General features: G+C 32.6%; 1 protein-coding gene across 1 annotated transcript; it reads right to left on the bottom strand.

The window, feature by feature from the left end:
• Nucleotides 1-10,003: 10,003 nt before the first annotated feature.
• Nucleotides 10,004-11,894, bottom strand: LOC143588597 (bidirectional sugar transporter SWEET9-like). Its single transcript, XM_077069558.1, has 6 exons — nucleotides 11,596-11,894; nucleotides 11,336-11,372; nucleotides 11,031-11,241; nucleotides 10,768-10,929; nucleotides 10,544-10,663; nucleotides 10,004-10,458 (listed from the first exon to the last, which is right to left on the bottom strand). Exons 1-6 carry the CDS (start codon nucleotides 11,642-11,644, stop codon nucleotides 10,141-10,143), a joined length of 897 nt encoding a protein of 298 aa, XP_076925673.1. The 5' UTR covers nucleotides 11,645-11,894; the 3' UTR covers nucleotides 10,004-10,140.
• Nucleotides 11,895-20,770: the final 8,876 nt, after the last annotated feature.

Below are 20,770 nucleotides of genomic sequence, written 5' to 3'. Positions count from 1 at the left end.
GTTTTTCGTGTTTTTAGTTTGTACTAGTTTTATTATTATTTGAGTGAATTACAGTTTTCGTCTCTGTGGTTTGTTCAAATTTGTCATTTCAGTCCAAAAGTTTAAAATTTGCTAGTTTTATTCCTAAGGTTACATTTTCATTGCAATTTTCGTCCTTTTCGTTAACATATTTTGGACCGAGATAGCAGATTTTTACAAACCACATGGACGAAAATCGCAATGAAAACGAAACCTTATGGACGAAAGTTACAACGCAAATGAATCTTTAGGGACGAAAATAGCAAATTTTAAACTTTTAAAACGAAATCTTATGGACGAAAATTGCAACGTAAATGAATAATTAGGGACGGAAATAACAAATTTTAAACATTTGGACTAAAGTAGCAAATTTGAACAAACCACAAGAACGAAAACCGCAGTTCTCTCTTATTATTTATTTCACAATGATAATCTTCTTTTTTTTTAATAAAATAATTTTCAGTTCATGGTGGTCTAGTGAATTTCTCTTTCATAAGTAATTTTCAAAACAATCTTTTGCATAAGGGTTAGAGAATCAAGTAGGGTGGGGTCATGTTTGGAACCGATTTGCGGGTCGGTTAAGTTGTCATAGCCAGCCGAACCAGTGCGCGTTCACCCCGCTTCTTCCTCCCTGGTGGTGGGACGGGTTGTGGCAGTCACCAATACCACGAGACATTCGCAGAATGCAATCATACGGCGTGAAACTTACAGGATTTGGAACGATTGATGAAAACCGTCTTCGAGGTTATTGTAAGGCTAAAAAAGCTACCATAAGAACTATTCCAATATGTAGTAAATTCAAATGCTCTTAATAAGTCACTAAGTATTGCTAAAAAGTATTTATAAATAGGTTAGCAGGGTATTGATAGTTGATGGTTCTTGAGTTTTCTAATTATAGGGTTTTGCAATTAAGAAAATTTATTTTAAGGTTAATGTCATTGCCATGTTACACTAATATTCATTTATGTAGAATTTAGACGAGATAGATGTATTTAAAAAAAATATCTCACTCTAATAGCCTTGGCATTGATGATTGAACCCAAGTTGGAGCATTCGTGGCATGTTCTCTATTTCCATATATAATTACACTAAAAGTCATCACACGTAATTTTATTTTTAATTAAATAATATATTTTATACTTTTATTATTACGTTTTCTATTTCCTTCACTCATTACCATTTTCAACAAATATTAAAAATTTATCGAGTGTAAATAGTTTCTTCAAATTTAGTCACGAACAGTAACATTTTTCTCTCAAATTTACTCGTACACTTTGTATCCATAATTCATGATGTTTTCAACACCGATTCTCACGTGGGTAATAATAATACATTCAACATGTTTATTACAATTAACTCGTACACGATTCAATACAAGCAAATCAAACATTCACATTCATTAGACCTCTTCATAGTGACATATGATCGCACTTGATGTGCATCTCACACCATGATGCAGAAACGGAAGCAATCAAATGTCTCAATTATTCAGAACTAGAGGTTTTGCAAAATAATATTTAGTGTCCAAAAATTATCTATCCGCAAACTTAAGATAAAGCCAACAAGGAGAACTAGATAATCACTAAAGAAAACCAACTCAAATAAATGTAGACAAGCCTTCCATCTCTTAACTCCTCCACTCAATCGGCATCTGGCCTCATCTCCGGGATCGGGTTTGTGTTTTGCGTCGGGCTCGAGTTTAGGTTTGGCTTCCGGTTCAAGATGATAGAGGAACATAATCCATCTTAAAAAAATTGTCTTTGAGTTTTGCCTTAGAACCAAAACCACCAAAGTCGAAGAGAACACTTATAAATTTACCGTTTAATTTAATATTTTTTTATTTACATTAATATAAACCTTTTTCCTCTGTATTTGATTATTTACATAAGATTGAGGACTTGAAATTTAAATTGAATTAAAAAATGAAATTTAAGATGGTCCTTGGCCAGAAGTAGGCTTTTAAACGAACCGAACATGAACATAAAGTTTGTGTTCATTTAATTAACGTAACGATCATGAACTTATAATTTGTTCATTCATTTATGTTTGCGAACGTTCGTTTATGCTCATATATTCTCATTTCTGGATAAAACTCTGGATGAATCATCTACTTAATGTTTTGTATTTGTTCGTTTGTGTTCATTTAAGTTTGTTTATGCTTGTTTGTATTTGTTTACGTTTGTTCATACATGTTTGTCCAATTACGCTCATTTATGTTCGTAGACCGTTCCTTTAGATTTTAAATGAACAAACTTAAACGAACACGAACATGTTCAATTTTTAAATGAATGAAGTCAATGAACATGAACACATATGTTTGTCGGATTAAGTGTTTGGGTTCGTGCTCGTTTAAAGTTAAATGAACAAACATGAATATGTCTTTGTTCATGTTTGTTCGATTCATTTATAGGCATAACCGAAAGGTTTCTTTAGTGCTTTTTTTTGAAAAATGAACACTTTTTTAATGTTGTTTGTTGTGTAAATCTGAGGATAATATGAATGGGCTAAACTTAGCTTGGGCTAAGGAAGCTGATGATGACTTCTAGCTAGACTGGGCCAGGCCCATATTATTCTTTTGAGTTTGGTAGTTAAAAGAAGTGTTGGTCATGAGTTGTATACTTGTATGCATTCAGATATTTTTCATCTCTGTCCACAAACCCTAGCCTCAACGTTTCATAGAGCTCATCGTGTTGATGATAACAGTCTATATATTGTATTAGAGATTGCGAGAAGTGTATTTTTCTAGTCCGATTTTATAAGTTTGTATGTTCTTGTTTTTTCTGTAATTCGAGATTGTTTTTGGTAATAAGATTATGAAGATTTGTTGTTTGTGACACTTTTCCACATTAAAAATAAAATAATTACCTTCTCTAAGTTTTTACAAAGACTATCAAGGCTAATTTAAAAAAAAAGTAATATGTCAAAACTTATAATTATAAAACGCATTAGCAAGAATACTGTTTTAGAGAATTTTTCAAATTATTTCTAGGTTTCTATTCACCCCATCAATAATTTAAAAGTAGTTGCAAGCCTATACACTGAGACCATCTACAATAACCAGGCCGTCTCTAAGAATCATTCAAAAAAATTTTGGTTGAAGGCAAAAATATTTTGGGCCTTAAGTAAGTGGGTCTTTTTGTTGAGTTTAAACAATTAACTTTTTACATAGATTTACTTAGTTATGATTTGGGTTATACAAAAATTTTTGTATAAAAATAGGCTTAAATGAGTTAAGTAATTTTTACATTTCACAAATAATAAGTAAAAAAGGATTACGATAAAGTGGTAGGCAAACGGGCAACAAGCTGCGCCGCTACCCCCCTTTTGAATGGTAAAGCCAATCCTACTAAAACGAAGCTTTGGAACCTAGGAGCCGAAAAGGTTTCGTGTATAACACGCTGAACCCTACTAAAAAAATCACAGCCTATGGGGCCTGAAAACCAAATGTATTAAAGGCAAAAACATGTTGATTCTCTAAACAATCTTTCTCGTGTGTAACAACTTTGTCTGATTCAGCCGTCAACACAGTTTGTTAAGTAATTGAGTTTAAACATTAAAAATACATTTGTATAAAAACATAATAAATTAAAATAAAAATTCATGCCTCATGGGTGATCGGGCTGATGTCCGTCAACCACCCTGCCCTCCTTCAAATCCGACACTGCATGTAACTCATCATCATCATCAAGAATCATACATTCTCTCACTCAATTGCTTGATAAATCTACTTTCCATTTTATCCAATGATGAATATAAGACCTAGTGATTTTATTCCACTCTACACACACCATTAATCTTTAAAAGTTAACCTTTTTTAGGTTTGAAATCATAAAACTAACTCGATGTACATTGTCAAACCTCCTATTATCTTTTGCATGGCTCCATCAACTTTCCAACATACGCATACAACTTCATTCATACTTTGTCTACAATCATCTTTTTCGGATTGGAATGAAGAACACGACACTCTTTCAGATTATTCTAGCCTAATGTCTTTTCAAAAAGATACATATTTCACATGTTTTTTCTATTATTAAGTGATTGTTTATCCATTGGAAAAGAGATTATACATCCTAAAACCTACTTTCCAAAAGAAAATGTACAAAACCATTTCTCGTTGATTTTTTGTCAACAAGAACAATAAGTTCGTTAAGAAAAAGTAGAAAACAACATATTTTCTAAAAGGAAACCTAAAACTAGATATTATTTAGAGATATTTGTTGCTTAAAAATTATCCAAAATGAAACCTAATTAGATATTTAGAGAGATTTGATTATATGTCGACCGAAAATGCTCGATTCTCCAAGTTGCCAACCTTTCGGATATTTTTTTCATGTCTGATTGCAGTCATCTTGAAGCTAAAATAACTTAAAAGACACTATGTAACTTTATTTCATTGGAAAAGACTATATTATGACTATGTTATGGAACCCCCCTTATTTAGTTTTAGTAAATTATTTCAATGCAAGGGTTTATATTTGTTATATTCTGTTGGTAATAATGGAACAATTTTGTTCGTATGAACAAAGAGAAGCAGATAGGATGCCTCAGCTGCATACATCACTGCTCTTCCACTCGACACCTATTGTAATGATAAACGGCTCGTCTCGTCGTGACCTTCTCTTGAATTCTCAAAACTTCTGTCGCTCCATCCCCGCAGGGGCAGAGAACCCGTCGCTGTCTCGGCTGTGCTACCGGAGGCTCTGGGGAAGTCGGAATAGGAGAGCACTCATATTGGGGTGGGCTTACTACTTAGATAGGATAATACTAATTCATGTGTTAAATTTACAACATTTGAATAAACAAGAAGTTTTGTAGCTTTGGAATTTATGATAGTGGTTAATAATGACAAACTAAATTCCATATTTTAGTATTTTACCTTGCTCCTGTAACGATTTGAACTCACAACTTCACATTTATAAGCGGGATACCATATAGCCAAACTAATAGGTCATGTGTATACAAACACAATAAGTTAAACTACTTAGAAGTTTTCACATCTAAATATCGGATGATGATGCCACGTTTATGAGAATTGAACGTAGTAAATTTACACTTGGAACTTGTATATTTATTATCTAATTGAATAACAAGACATATGGGAATTGAACGTAGTAAATTTGAATAGGAAAAGGTTTGTAATAGATAGCAATTGATTTATTTTTACTTTGAAGGGCAAGAAAAAAAGGAATGTGCCCTCTTATTTTATTACTAGATGTTCCATTAGTAACATTCCTTTGTAGTTTTGATTTTTTATTTTACTTGTGTTTAGTCTTTCCCGATTATAAATCATATAGAAATTTTTGAAATGGATTTTTTGATTGGTTCATCAATAGTGTTCGCCCAGAATCCCTTTTTGACTATGGACCATTTATTCTACTATTATTAGTGAGCAATAATGGAATAATTCTATCATAGAGATAAGGGACATAATTCACATGGATATAGTAAGTCTCGCTTGGGCTGCTTTAATGGTAGTCTTTACATTTTCCCTTTCACTCGTAGTATGGGGAAGAAGTGGACTTTAGAAGCACTCCTAATTTAGTTGAGGAATGAAACGGTATCAATTGTTTTATAGATCGTTCTGCAACGCATTTTTGATTTGAATTGAACTCATTTTCAAATCAAAATATCTTCGTTTCCAAATTCCATTGGATTATAGTGGATTAATGTATTCTATAACAGTAAAACAAAACAATTATTTCAGATTCATAGGAATAAATAGATGTATCAAAGAAATAGAATTGGGTCCTAGTTATTATTCCATATATGGATTAATAACTACATATATTGAAGATAGAAGCTAATATAGTATACCAACTTTATTAGAAACAATTTTATACACTACTATAACACTAATAGAGAGTATGATAAGTAAGAAATCAATTTCTTACTTACCATACTCTCGGATCTCATAGAATACCACCGATTATAGCCCGTTGATTTCATTTAAGGCGCAAAAAAAAAATAGAATACTTTTCATTTGATTTCTTCAACTATTGATAAGAATTCAGAAGTCAAGTTTCATTTAAAGTAATTAATCATTTTGACTGACTGTTTTTACGTAAATTATAAGTAGAAAAGCAGTAGGAATTAAAATGAACAGTGCAGTAGCAATAAATGCAAGAATATTTACTTCCATAATCTCATCGTTTTTGTTTTCAAAATAACTCGGGATTTAATCCCATAGAGATGATAAATCTTTCACCTGTCAATTCAATGAATGCATTACCTATCGATGATCTTGAATCGGATCAATATCATGAATAATAATATCTGAGCTATTAAATTAATTCGTCGTCGAGAATTGAATAGTATAACATACGAACATCTTTTATCCATACTGAATCCAAAATGGGATTCCCGGACCAATCAAAAACCCCTTTACTTTATTTATCCTTCTTTTCTTTATTTTCTATAACCTACCTTCCTTAGGTCTTCCTTATAGAACCATCAAACGAACTCTAACCACCCGCCCCAACTACAAAAACCCAACAAACAATACAAGCGAAGTGGAAAAAGAGAGGAATTAGGTTCTAAATTTTAATGATCTAAATTTCTTTGGAAGACAAATAAGTATGAGAAAGATGAGTCGCGGGAGAAAAGATGGAATATTTTATCAACTTCACTATTTTAGTTATTTTTTAGTTTAGGGTTTATTCTTTCTTCGACAGAATCCTGAAAAAAAGAAGGGAAACACCTTCGGAATTCAATTATGCTCTCTGTCCCTTCTTTCACAGAAAAACGAGAGGCGAATTGATGTACTTATTGGATCCGTCGGGACTGACGGGGCTCGAACCCGCAACGTCCGCCTTGACAGGGCGGTGCTCTTGCCTATTGAACTACAATCCCAGGGAAATAAGAAGAGATCTAGCAGAAATTTTGGTTTCTTTTTTATTCTCTCGTATCAGGTATTTTTTAAGAACAAGAGGGTTCTACCATCTGATAGTAGATTGACAAATTGTTGGGCTGAGCTGGATTTGAACCAGCGTAGACATATTGTCAACGAATTTACAGTCCGTCCCCATTAACCACTCGGGCATCGACCCAACGCCTAATTCATTTTAGACGTTCCATAATCAACTTCCTTTCGTCTCCCAGACAGATTTGACGAATACATATCACTTTATATAAAATACAAAGTCCCACTGAGTAGACTATTAGAAGGACTTGACAAAGATGGATCACTTGATAGAAAATCCCACTCCTATAGTCTTGAGTATTGGTATACCCCTAGAGGGACTTGAACCCTCGTTTTCTCCGTGAAAGAGAGAGGTCGTAACCACTAGACCATAGGGGCCTTTGGCCACCTTACCTTAATATAACTCAGACCTTTTGGAGATGTGAATCAAACCGAAAAACTCGTTAACTATTCCGGAGGTTAATGGTAATCAAATCAAACTTTACCATTCAATTACAACCTTGAAACTTGATTTCATTGGTCTTTCTCGTCTTTATATCTCTCATTCACAAAGGGTTCTGCGTTGGATCCAAGATCCTTTACTATCCAGTGGATTCAAGGTGCTTTACCAAAATAGTATTTAACCACTTAAATTATATTGCGCCCTAAGTCATACTGTCAATTGACGACAGGACAGGAGGGCAATAAAAGAATAGAGAAGACGGAAATATAGATTAGGTATATCCGCGCGTGTTAATGTTAAGTTAATATATACAACATTCATATAGTTTTCTGGTATTCAATATTATATTCAAGTAAATTAGAATTTCAATACCGTTATACATTATAATATAAGAAGCTGAATCAGTTTTGATATTTGATATTCTAAAAAAATCCCAAAGCAGAGTAAGCCTAAATGGTAGAATTCTTTTTCTAGGACTGTTTTATAAATTCCGTTCCAGTTGCATCTCTTAAAATAAGTTCAGTATCAATTTTTATTTCACCTATCTCATAGATTCCAGTCAGACAAGAGACCTAGGAAAAGGCACAACTTTAAATGAACATAGATATTACTTCATTTATGAAGTTATGAAACTCATAAGATATGATAAAAAAAACGTCCTAACAAGCCGGACGCGTAGACAAATTTGTAGACCGTCTGCCAAAATCTCGGGTTCAAATTCATTCATGTCGGTCTTCGATTTTGAATTTCAAGCCATTTTAAAAAATATGTTATTGGATTATTTAACCTTAATTGTTTAAAAATTTTTATTATGTTTTAAGTTATTACTTTCTAATTCATTCAAAAATAGATAATAAATATCAACTAAATAATATTGCCAGCTTATTTTTGGTGTTTCCAAATTTTATGGACCAAATGAAATATTTTAAATAACCTTATGGCCACTGACACATGACACAATTTGAGTCACGAATGTAATGAAAATTTGTTAGATTCTGACAGTACAAAAGACTATCATTGTAAACCCCATTACTATCGTATGATTTAAAACCAATAATCTGACACCTTTGGTACACAAACAAAAAAATAAAAATAAAATAAGTTTGATACATCCCAATTATTCAAGTGAAAGCTACTCTTGTATCTTTAACTTGTTGGGTTAAGTTTAGTTTTTATTCTTTTCGTTCTCTTCTCTTTCTTTGTCTTAGTTTGGATAGCTTGATACTTTATAAGTTTTTCCGGCTTTCGTTGTTTTAATAATACTGGTCTTTCAAAATAAAAAGTTAATTATGTTTTGTTTTGCAGTTATTTCATACAAGTTTACAATTTACTATAAGAAATAGGGGGTTGGGATAGTTACATACATTTACAAGTGCCAAAACTATAGGGATGATAATGACTTAATGAGCACGAATCATGACAAATTTGATATCTTTAGTATCATTTTCATCTTTAGATTAAAACTCAATTTTTCATTGTGGTCTAATTTTTATCATTTATTTGATTATTACTATTTTTTAAGCCAAATATATTAGAAAACCAAAAAGAAGGATTTACAAATTACAAGAGACGAGTAGTTTACAATGAAATGAAAATAGAGAGAAAAAAACTAAAGAACAAAACAACAAAGGCAAATGACTGCCCATTATAATGGAAGTTAACGAAACTGAACCTACACCACTGGCCTCTCTCAATCCAAGTCAGGTCTCTTGCTCCTTTGTTTAACCATAAGAAAGACGCCACGTTGATATCAAGTACTATCTTGGACATTGAGAAGAAGATGTTAATAGTTATATCATTTCTCGACAACCATGTCATCCTTTCATGTTGTTGCTAAAATAGACTGAACCGTCAAACACGTCTCATTGCACTTGATGATTGTTAACCATTTATTCATGGACTTTCTTCTAAAGATTAGGAATTTTATGTTCATGGTATTACGACTTTTAAATCCATTTATTCTTATTACGAAATTTGAACTCTTAGACATTCAAAAAGAGTAAGCACCCATTATAAGTCTATAACATCTATCATTGGACTAATTAACTGCCTTTTGGTAGTCGGTTAAAAATATTTAGACCTTGAAATTAGTATTATCCGAAACTCAATTACATAATTAAAGACTAAAAACTAAACCCAAATTAATTTATATACTTTTAGTTAATGAACAATGGATCCATCTATTTTGCCAATTTGATTATTAATTCAAGTTTAACAACTTTTTTATTTTTTTTTTTATTTTAATAATGTTTGAGATATTTCTTAATATTGTTACATAAATATTTCTTGATGATAAATAATATTTTTTATTTGTTTTGAACGGCTAATATTTTTTTACGTGTAAAAGAAATAATTTAAAGAATAAAATAAAACGAAGAATGCCATACGTAATTAAATTATCAAGTGGTATATTTCCAATCATTGCATTATATTTTTTTGGTGCCAATTCATATTTATCCTTTTATAGTAAAATCATATTACAGAAAAACATCAACTTTGCTTGTGAATGCCAATGAACTATCGTGTTGGTTATCCTTGTTATCTAAAATTCCTAATTGTGTTAAAAAAAAAAGCAACAAAAATTTCTTAATCTTAATTAAACATCAAATTATTTATTTTAATAGTTATTTCAAAACAGTAACATACATGAGTTAGCCGCCTAAAGTAGCTAAGATAAACATGAACCAATATATAACAAAGATCTACAAGAACGGACCAAACCGGACCGAACGGAGCCATGCATCAATATTGAACCGAATCATGCCGCCACTTCAATGACATGATTAGGCACATGCGGTTGGACAATTATCGGATGATCATCAACAACTATGTTGTTGTTGTTCTCATTTAGTTTTGCAACAGCAGGAATCGAACACATTAACTTGCTGAGCTTCACAACATCGATGAGTTCATCATCTTTATTTTCGGGGATTTTCTTTTCTTCGGTTGCAATGTTCTTTATTTCCAATCCAGACACTTTTTCATTTTCGTTGCAAATTATAGGCTTCTTGTTTTTGTACACAAAGTACAAAATAATTTGGACAACACCAAAGGTGAATCCTAGTACATTTGGGATCTGTAACAAATTTATATAAAAAGAGATTAATTACAAAAATATTAATAACAATTATCAAAAAAAATTGTATTAATTTTTAACATACCGCAATGTTGAAATCTTGAAGAAGCAAGCCATAGAAGAACCATGTTACCGCGTTGAGGGTGAGAGCTACCGAGAGTAAAATGGGCATGTAATCCACACTTTTTGTCTTGATAACTTGTCTCTGTAAAATTAATTAATATTTTATAATATTGACCGTTATTGATATTGTTATTGATACTGCTATTGCTGTTATTATTATTTGCATGTATATGTATATATACGTACCACAACTCCTAGTGGTGCAACGAAAACACAAAGAGCGAATACAAGGCAAATCCATCCAACGATCTTCACACGATTGGCCCCAAAAGCAAAAAATTGAGTTAGGCCAACAATCAACCCGAATCCAACCACTATCATCAATACGATCAACTTCAAGCTTTCAATCTACACACAATAGGGTTTTTGTCACTCATCTTTCAATAAATAAACTTAACTTAGGCTTTATTATTTAAAATGGGAAGATTAAGTATTTAATGACCACATACCCTAGCCTTCTTTGGTGCATAGAAGAGGAAGAAGCAAATGTAGAATGTTTGAATGAAGCACCCAACAGTATTAATGGTGATAAGAAGCATCGCGTTCGCCTTAAGCAATGCATAGTATATCCAAAGCATGGCACTAAATAATCCCACAACGTATGGTACGGATTGAAACCCTTCAGTTGACTTCTTTTTGTAAACTTTGTAAAACGTCGGTCTGCCATTTAAATAATACAAAAATCAGTCAAACTTGAACATGTTTATCAAGAAAATTATAAAGGAAATGTTTTATAGTATATAAAGAAACTTACAATGGAGCAAGAAACACCATGAATGATACAGCATTGCCTAAAAATATATATGAAGTAAATTGTTAGTAAAAATAACATTAAAAGTCTATATATGATAACCAAAGTTTTATATGTTTTAATATAGCTTGCATGACAATGTTTAATTTATTGTCACATACATACATACACACAGAAACACATACACATATGTGTGTGTGTGTATATATATATATATAGTGAGAGAGAGAGAGAGAGAGAGAGAGAGAGAGAGATTTACATACCTAGAAGTCCAAATAGGAGGGTAAGATGAGCAAAGCTTTCTGTAGTCATCTTCTTAATTCTTTTAAACTTATCGCCAACTAATCAAGAGGTTATAAGAATGAGAATATTTTCTCTTCTTTCTTTCTCTCTCTCTCTAGCTTGTCCTGACCAGTGGTGAACAACAATGTTAAATGGAGGGCTTATATATAGGGCAAGGTTTGTGGTTTGATGAGGGTGGTGGGACATATTAATATCAAGAGACATATTCTTTTGATTTAAAACTCTAGGAGAAAGAAAGAAGCTAAACTTGTTAATATATTGAGTGGACACATACAATTCTTTGGCTAACAGGTGTACATAGCTTTTTTATTTCTCCACCTCCATGTATATCACTCATTTCCAAACAAAACTTACTATTGCTTTTCATCCCAACACTTTATTTTTTAGTTTTAAAAGAACAAAATGTCTTTTGATGATAGAAAGTTGCTTCTTTGGCTACTCTTTTAAGTATTTTTTTTTAAATGGTAAATTTCTTTTTTAACGTCTGTCATCTATAATATATACTTGAATCCAAAACCGTTCAAACTAAAGAGTTTTAAGACTTTACCTTTACCAATTGCTAATTTTTATATTAGGCTAGTAGTATTGTTTTGTTATGTGAATTAGAATAAAATCATATCTTTTTTAATAGAGTAATTTATTCATTTAAGTAAATCAAAGCATACACGGTAAGATCCTTTTGGATTACTGTTTTCGGTTACTCTCATCTTATAATAACATTCAACGTTATAAGTATAGTTTTACCATTTATATTTTAGGAGAAGGTTAACGTACAAATGGAATTAACGTGCTAAACGTAAGAATCAAGTAGAGTAATTATATGTACAAGTAAAGTAATTATGTAAATAAATCATGAAGTAATTATCATAGAGTAATTACATAATTATTCTACTTATATATATAATTACTTTATTTGATTATCACGTTTAGCACATTAAATTCATTTGTATTTGATCCAAACCTTATATTTTAAATAATCCTATTTTTAAATGACAACCCGCTATATATGATGTACATTGAAGTAATTGTGTATGCTTCACACATTAGGCCCTTCTTTGTATGATAACATGCCCTACTTATTATTTTTTTTGTGTGTATCATGGGCTGGTACAAAGTGAATTTTGTCTAAAAAGCGTAAGCCACACGTGTACTAGTGTGGGTTTCTTGGGCAACTGTATATGCATCCATCTTACGTACGTAGATTTTTTTCTCTTACCACCACCATGTAAAACGCAATAACAACATGGCTTTCATAATAATAGTACCACTTTAGAAATGTTTGAAATTCGGCAGCGTGTAAGTTAATTAAAATACATACTCGCATTGTATAAAATAAGATAATTGCACGTCGACGTTAGCAGTTCGGGACCAGACATTGCGCGCATTGTTGAAATGTGATTTGGTCGAGTTTCATACGTTTGATTATGCGCAACATTTTTTGTATGCAACTTTGAAAATCCAATAAATCAGAATATGAGATTTTTAGGGGAATAAAATTGAAAATCCAGTCCCAACTTCCATCCGGTTCAACTGACAAAGAGCCTTAACTAGACCAGTCGTAAAACTGATTCATTTGATTTTAGAAACTACATATATTATTTTTTTTAATATTTTATTGAAATCGTAAAGTTATTTCAAAACATAAAGTATTTTCATATTTTGTAAAGTATTAGATGTACATACGTATATATAGATTTAATTAATTATTATATTATAGATTTAAAATCAGAATTATGTCATTATAAATGGTAAAATTATACTTATAATGTCGAATGTTATTACAAAATGTAGTGTTGTAAAAGTCGGATTCAAGGCCTATTAGTCGGCGACTAGTCGGTCCTCGGACCCCTACCTTGGAGACTTTTTACAAGTCGGCCTGGATTAGTCTGAGGCGGTCAAATTCGGTCAAAATTCCGGTGAGGCGATCAAAAGTCGGGCTAGTTGGGGAAGAAGTTTCTAAATTTCGGGCTAGTCAATCAAAAGACGGGCCAGGGTTATCTAAAAGTCATTCAAAAGTTGTCGAGTCAGCTAGAGTACCAAAGGAATTGTGTCGATTGGCCGCCATAATGTCCGGGTTTTTGTTTTTAATATGTTATCTTGATGGAACTATATTTTGGGTTTAGTTACGAACTGTCACACCCCGACTTAGGGCCTACGCGTGTGACCACAAGTTGGTACCTGTTTTGTAAATATATCAGTGTTTATGGGTTAGTTTTAGCGGAAGACTTTTAAGTTGAATATAACATTAATTTACATTAAAAACTTACATGGGAATTAAATACCCAAGTATTTGTTTACAAAATATCTGTTTAGATTACAAGGATTTAGTTTATAAAAAACGGAGCTATCTTGTAACGCGCATCTATCTTCATAAAGACTCTAATTCTTGCTATTGCTACTAATGCTTAATTACCTGCAATGGGTTGGAAAAATACGCCAGCTATATGTTGGTGAACACGTATGACTCTAAATATGATTGAATAACAGTTACAATACAAATATAGTTTTCTTGACAAGCTTAGCGGAAGTATTTCTACTTTCGTTATATGTACCACTTCCCTACACACACAAATGTGTTCTCCGAGCCACGTAGCCCTTAATGGAGAACTAGTTATAACCATTAGCCCACGGCCACGTAGCATTTGACTTTTTAGGCTGAACAATTATGTTTGGATCCAGACACATGTGTAATCGGTCTGAGTTGATTTTATTTTCTACTTTGTATTATAATGTTTTAGAGATTACGTAATCTCATGCAAACGTTGACTAACTCTTTAAGACAAACACCCGTTCATCTTATTGAGTATAAATATGTTTTGATTGTTTGTAAAGGTTAACTTATTCACCTGTATCGTCGGTGTGCGTTTGAAACCTTGATTGTGAATGAGAATGATATTTAACCTATACATAAATAGGTTTGTATAAATATTTGAATGGTGTTTCTTGATTAAGCTATGATTACTTAGCTTAACCTTGAAAATCGTTTATCTTTGTTTGTGAATGAAACACTTTGTTTTTATGTGACGTTTTATATAGCATGCTTTGGCTTAATAGGTTATAACACGTTGGTAAGTTTCTCCAGGTAAGTAAACGAGTCACTCGGTTGATTGTGATTTGTACGAATTACTTTTCATTAGACAAGAAATTTACTACTAGTGATATCACCCTTACAGTTTACTACATGCCCGTCAAAATATTTCTTTGTTAACATACTTGGTTATAAAGTAACGTTTATGAAAACTCGTTTATGAATGTTTATAAAATACTTTCAAGGTTAAAGGCCATAGCTTCGATTGATATCTAATCCATAACTTGAATAACTTAAACGTAACTCCTACCTTAGTACGGATACTTGGAATGATAATACTAAGAAAACTTGACGGTAGGATCTTGATCCACTCGCTTATGTGTTTAATAACTTGATTATAGCTTCTAAACTAGCACGAACTTCGAGAAAAAGAAACGTCGGCTCGTCACGGCAATCAGGCACGCTTCTCTATGTTAACTATGTGAAAGTGGAGGTGATTTTGGGATGAGATGGTTCAAAGCCCGTCACCCCCCTTTTATAGGCGGATTTGGTACCTGTCACGTACGCGATGGGTTCCTTCTTACCCTATCGCGTATCGCGACGTCGCAATAACACGCCGCCTTGTGACGTAGTGACACGTGGCCTGTAAAATCGTGCCATGTGTTGACACGTGGTTGGACACGTGTCCGGTCACTTAACATGGTCATCACGATACGCGATGACCTTGTTGGTTAGGCCGTAGCGTATCACTACGCCGCCCATTTCTGGGTTACCGTGCAAGTTCATCGCTATACATGATGGGGAATTAGCTTCCCGTCGAGTATCGCGATGAGTCTATATTTTCAGAATTTTAAGTTTAGTCCCTAGACTTATAAAAGTTAGTATATTTAGCTAATTTATTATATGGTTATTTACGCGGTGTTACACGATCCCTAACAAATATAACTGATACTGATCAAATTTGTGTCGAATCGTCACTACAACGACGTACCATGTTTTACTGATCGAATAAATGTTGTTTTAAATATGATTTTTTTATTATATGCCATAAGAGTCACTAATACTCTGGGTGTTTACTAATTTGTGTTTTGTGTTTAATGTGTACCGATGCGAACCAAACTGATAACAAACAAACTTTGTTCCCGTCGCTGCAACGCAGCGGGTTGCCACCTAGCTATAATAAAATTCCTTTTTTTAATGATTAAACTTTTGTACTCTATAAGGTTTTTATCCATGGCCTCCTATTTCACAACTTAACAACCACCTTACATATGTTAATATACTTTTTTAAACTACTAACATGGTTATAATTATTTTTTTCAGAACATTTTGATAGAGGTGAGCAATTCACCATTCCAAACGTCAAAACAAGGGAACCGGAACCGAATCGCTAGATTCAAATCGTATTATTTGACTGGGTCATTAAATTTGGGTGCCCAATTCGTTTCTAGTTAAAGAATCACTAAAACCGAGTTGGTTGAATACTATATTTAAAACCTTAATTATATAGTGGGCTTTTCAACTTTCAGGTACGAAAAACAATCTATATTCTCACTTTCCTGATTATATACAATCTCCTTACAATATCATAAGTGATAATCATCTTTCACTATTTTAATTCCTTTTAAAAACATAACTATTTTCTATAATATCTTAAGGCATTATAATCCATTTCTTAATCCCTTCCATTAAAATATAATATGTTGAAAAGATAGTGTTTTATTTTATAAATTGTCACTGGTGTCATGAATACCTTCTAGTAATTCATATTTACAATTTAATTGAAAACTAGTTCCGTCAAAAATTGTTTACACAAGAACCACTTAACTTGGTTCTTAACCAAACATGAATCGTTAAAAATGCGATCTGATTCTAATTTTATATTTAGCATTTAATTATTCTGGTTCAGTTCTGAAGCGTTACACAACTTGATATTAATTTTATTTAAAATAAGGTTGTATTCAACATAAAGCATTTTTTAGTATTATTAACTATATTGAAAGCCGGTACCATATGATTACTTTATAAACTTAACGATACCGACCGAACAATATCCATATCGGTGTTGGTATTATCAAAACCACTATTCGTTTTATGGTTTTCAATCGATACAAAGTATGTGGTCGATTTCCTTTATGGGCATATAATTTCTATTTATTCTATTTCTTAAATAACTTGCGCTCGATAAATTTAAAAAAATAGAAAAACAAAAAATGCGGTTGTGATTTTTTCTTCTAACACTTAGATATAAATTTTACTAAAATGGAATTGTATTAAAAAAATGGCTTTTAGTATCATAAAACATATTGAGTGTCGCTACTATACCGGTACTGTAAGAAATCACAACGTTAATGCCAAACAACATTGTTATTATCGTAACAGATATTGGTATTCATATTTATGATTCTCAATCATTAAAACATGTGCTAATATCTTTTTAGACATATGAAAATAATTTTATTTTTAAACTTCGAGGAACAACTTTTTGTAATACACATATTTTTTTACCAAACTGATAATATCTACCAGTATTCATTTTTAGGATTTTTGGTTTTATTACGAGTCTTTTTCGTTATTTATCGGCCTTTTGCTGTTTTTACACTAGGCGGTACCGTACAATTTTGTAACTTCGCAACTTTGTTTTTGAACGACTAAATTTTTACACTTAACAACGTTTGGAACCATGACCTCGTATTTTACATGTTAATCACTTTACCACCCTGTAAAAATGGGAATGACTAACTTGCAACTTTTTATGTTTATGTATATATTTAATGAGATATGACACACTTGTACATATTATTTTATATTTTTGTGTATTTATTAAATTTTCGCCCAAAATTAATTTACTAGTTGTTATAGAAAAAGTACAAAGTACAAGGATGCTGCCAAAGGAAAATCCCCTAAAAGATAAATTGGATTATTACTTTTTTTTTAAATATTTAGACCGTCTGTAATGGCAGCTTTGTCATCGGCGTTTTAGAGGATAACGTGGGGGGTACACTGCCCCCCTGCGTTTTGTATTTTTTTTGAGCGTTTTAACTAAAACGCTGAAAGTTGCACACAAATCAAAAAATGGACCGTTGGATTTGAACGTTGGAAGGGAATAATATATATATATATATATATCTTCTATATATTAACCAACTAATTCCCAATCAAAACACATCAAATTTATAACAATTCTCTTTCAACTCTATAATTCCTCACACAAAATTCACTATATAAATGGATCCTCCATCTATATATAAACAGTTACTCGGGCCCGACCAAGAAGCCGAGGACGTGGCGGAAGAACAGGCGATTAAGAGTGCGATTATGCTCGCGACAAAGTATATGAGTTCCGTTACGGGTGCGATTAGCTCTCCACCGCCCCCCGTTTCAAAAAGAGCATGTATCGAACGAGATCGTACCGAAGCCAACAACTGGTTGATGGCGGATTACTTCTGCGACTCGCCAAGATACAAGAACCCGAAGACCTTTAGGCGTCGTTTTCGGATGTCTAAAAATTTATTTATGCGCATCACCAATTATTTGTAGCGTGAGTTTGATTACTTTCAGCAAAAGCCTGACGCTCGAGGGACGCTAGGATTCAAGGCTATTCAGAAGGCTACGTCAGCCGTACGCGTGCACGCCTTCGGAAACATGACCGACATCAACGACGAGTATTTAAAGATGGCCGACAAAACAACTCGGAACACCTTGGAGTATTTTTGTTACAGTACGTTTTGTTTTTTTTTAAAATAGCTTTATCACTTGTTATTTGATTATTTATTTTATAAAAGTTTTGTAAAATATAGGATTATTGAAACTATATGGACCACATTATCTGAGAAAGCCCAACTAGAACGATCTACAACGTCTTTACGAGGCACATACAAGGGTGCATGGTTTCCCCTGCATGATAGGGAGTGTAGATTGCATGCATTGGGAATGGGCTAATTGTCCAACTGCATGGCGAGGTCAATTCACACGAGGTGACCAAAAGGGACCAACAGTCAACCTTCAAGCGATTGCTTCATACGACCTTTGGATTTGGTCGGCATTCTTTGGTGTTCCGGTTCCAACAATGACATAACCGTCTTAGAGCAGTCTCCTGTGATGGAGAGTTACATATCTGGGACCGTTCCCGTCGCTTCGTTTTGGGTTAACGATAACTTCTACCATCATGGGTACTATCTGGGTGATGGAATATATCCAGAGTATGCGATAATCATTAAAACATTCAGAGACCCGATTGATGAAAAAAGATAGTATTTTAAGAAAGTGCAAGAGTCTGCGAGAAAGGATATCGAGAGGTGTTTTGGTGTTCTTCAACAACGATGGCATTTTGTTAAAAATCCTTGTCGTCTGTGGACTTTAGAAAGAATGAAATGTGCTATGTATGCGTGTATCATAATGCATAACATGATCATCGAGGACGAGGGAAGAGCAATATGTCCAACTTTCATACCGGACCCGGATCCACCACGGACTCCGGCAAGTATGGAGCAAAGACTCGAAAACTCGGATTCCGTGCGGTCAAGAGAGATACATAACGCATTAAAGGAGGATTTGGTCCAACATCTTTGGATGTATCGGCCTTTGCCTGGTGAAAACGATGATCAAAACGAGGGCAACAATGAAGAAGATGATGAAGACAACGACGAAGATTGCGAAGACGATGAAGACGACGACGACGACGAAGAGGGCGAAGGTGACGAGGGCGAAGATGACGACGAATAGTTTTTTCTATTTTCATATAATATTTATTTAATAAAATATTATTGTTATTTGATTATTCTTATTAAAAATTAAAAAAAAAAACAAAAAATGTAAAAGTGACTGGGCGTCACGTGGCCATAATGCCTGGGGGTGAAGAGGTATGACTACAACCTGTTTTTGTAAAAACTATGACTCTGACCGGGCGTCACGTGACGTATAATGACTGGATGTGAAGAGTTATGACTACACATGGTCTTGAATAGTAAGTTCTGAGGATATTTAAGTTCATTGATTTTCATATTGACTCATTATTTAGGTAAAAAAAGTTTAAAATCTATTTAATATATCAACAAAGAGAGATTAATTTTTGTCCGTTGTTACTATTTGGACTTTGGACTACCTTCATCGACGCATTAATGATGACTACTACCATCAATCTAGAAATTCTAAATGATTAGTAGATGAAAGTCTATGTATATAAACCCTTTTGTTTTTGTTATCAGAAATACACATTACTTGACAAAAAACAAATCTACCTTGTAATGTTTATAACCACTTAAAATTATAAATATTTGTACTCAACTTTTTGAAAGTTTAAAAATTACACATGTTCATTGGAATTTTCATGAATACTAACGTCATATAAACCGATAACTTTTACGAAAACTAATACGTCTAAAGAATTTACTATAAACTTAATACATCGTACTAAATAACGCTACCAAAAAAGATGAATAACGTATCTACGTATGGACATTTAATTCTAAACCCTAATTTGTAAAACACATATATATGTTTTGTATATTTATTCAAATTAAAATCAACATAACATTAATAGTTTTAAACATACTTGCATGCTCATGCATTTTGAGAATCCTATGTAGAGAATTATTGTTATTACATCATACCCTATGAATAAAATACAAACATGCTTATATGACCTCCCATGTTGCCTTCCAAATATACTAGCACGTTTTGAGGCTATCATCAACTTTGATTAAAAAGAAACTTGTTATTTGTTAATTACCTCCAAACTTTAGGGTGAAGGTTCCTTAACCAAGGTGGCACCCAATTTTTTGTATCCTTAATACTTATTTACATATTAATAATCTTAAGATTAGTTGGACCAATATAATTTTGTCATGTCAGCACAACAATACAACCAGTTTTATTGTCTTGGTTATGTGCTTTTAATTAAAAGTTAAAACATAAAAAACAAAATAAGTTTGTGCTGTGTCATCAATATTTAAATGATTTTTGCGTCTCTCTTTGCTCCGGTGCATTGATGATTTGAAGAAAATTTCTTCACTAACACGTTTTATACATTTCTAGAATTATTGAGTCACGTTTTGAGATATACCGTTAACTAAATAAAGGAAGTCAAATAGTAAAATGATAATGAC

Source organism: Bidens hawaiensis, unplaced genomic scaffold (assembly GCF_021521415.1).
Source record: "Bidens hawaiensis isolate Kalapana, Puna unplaced genomic scaffold, B.hawaiensis_p1.1 tig00036501_1, whole genome shotgun sequence".
Taxonomy (NCBI): Eukaryota; Viridiplantae; Streptophyta; class Magnoliopsida; order Asterales; family Asteraceae; genus Bidens; species Bidens hawaiensis.
This window is presented reverse-complemented; position numbering and strand designations above follow the sequence as displayed.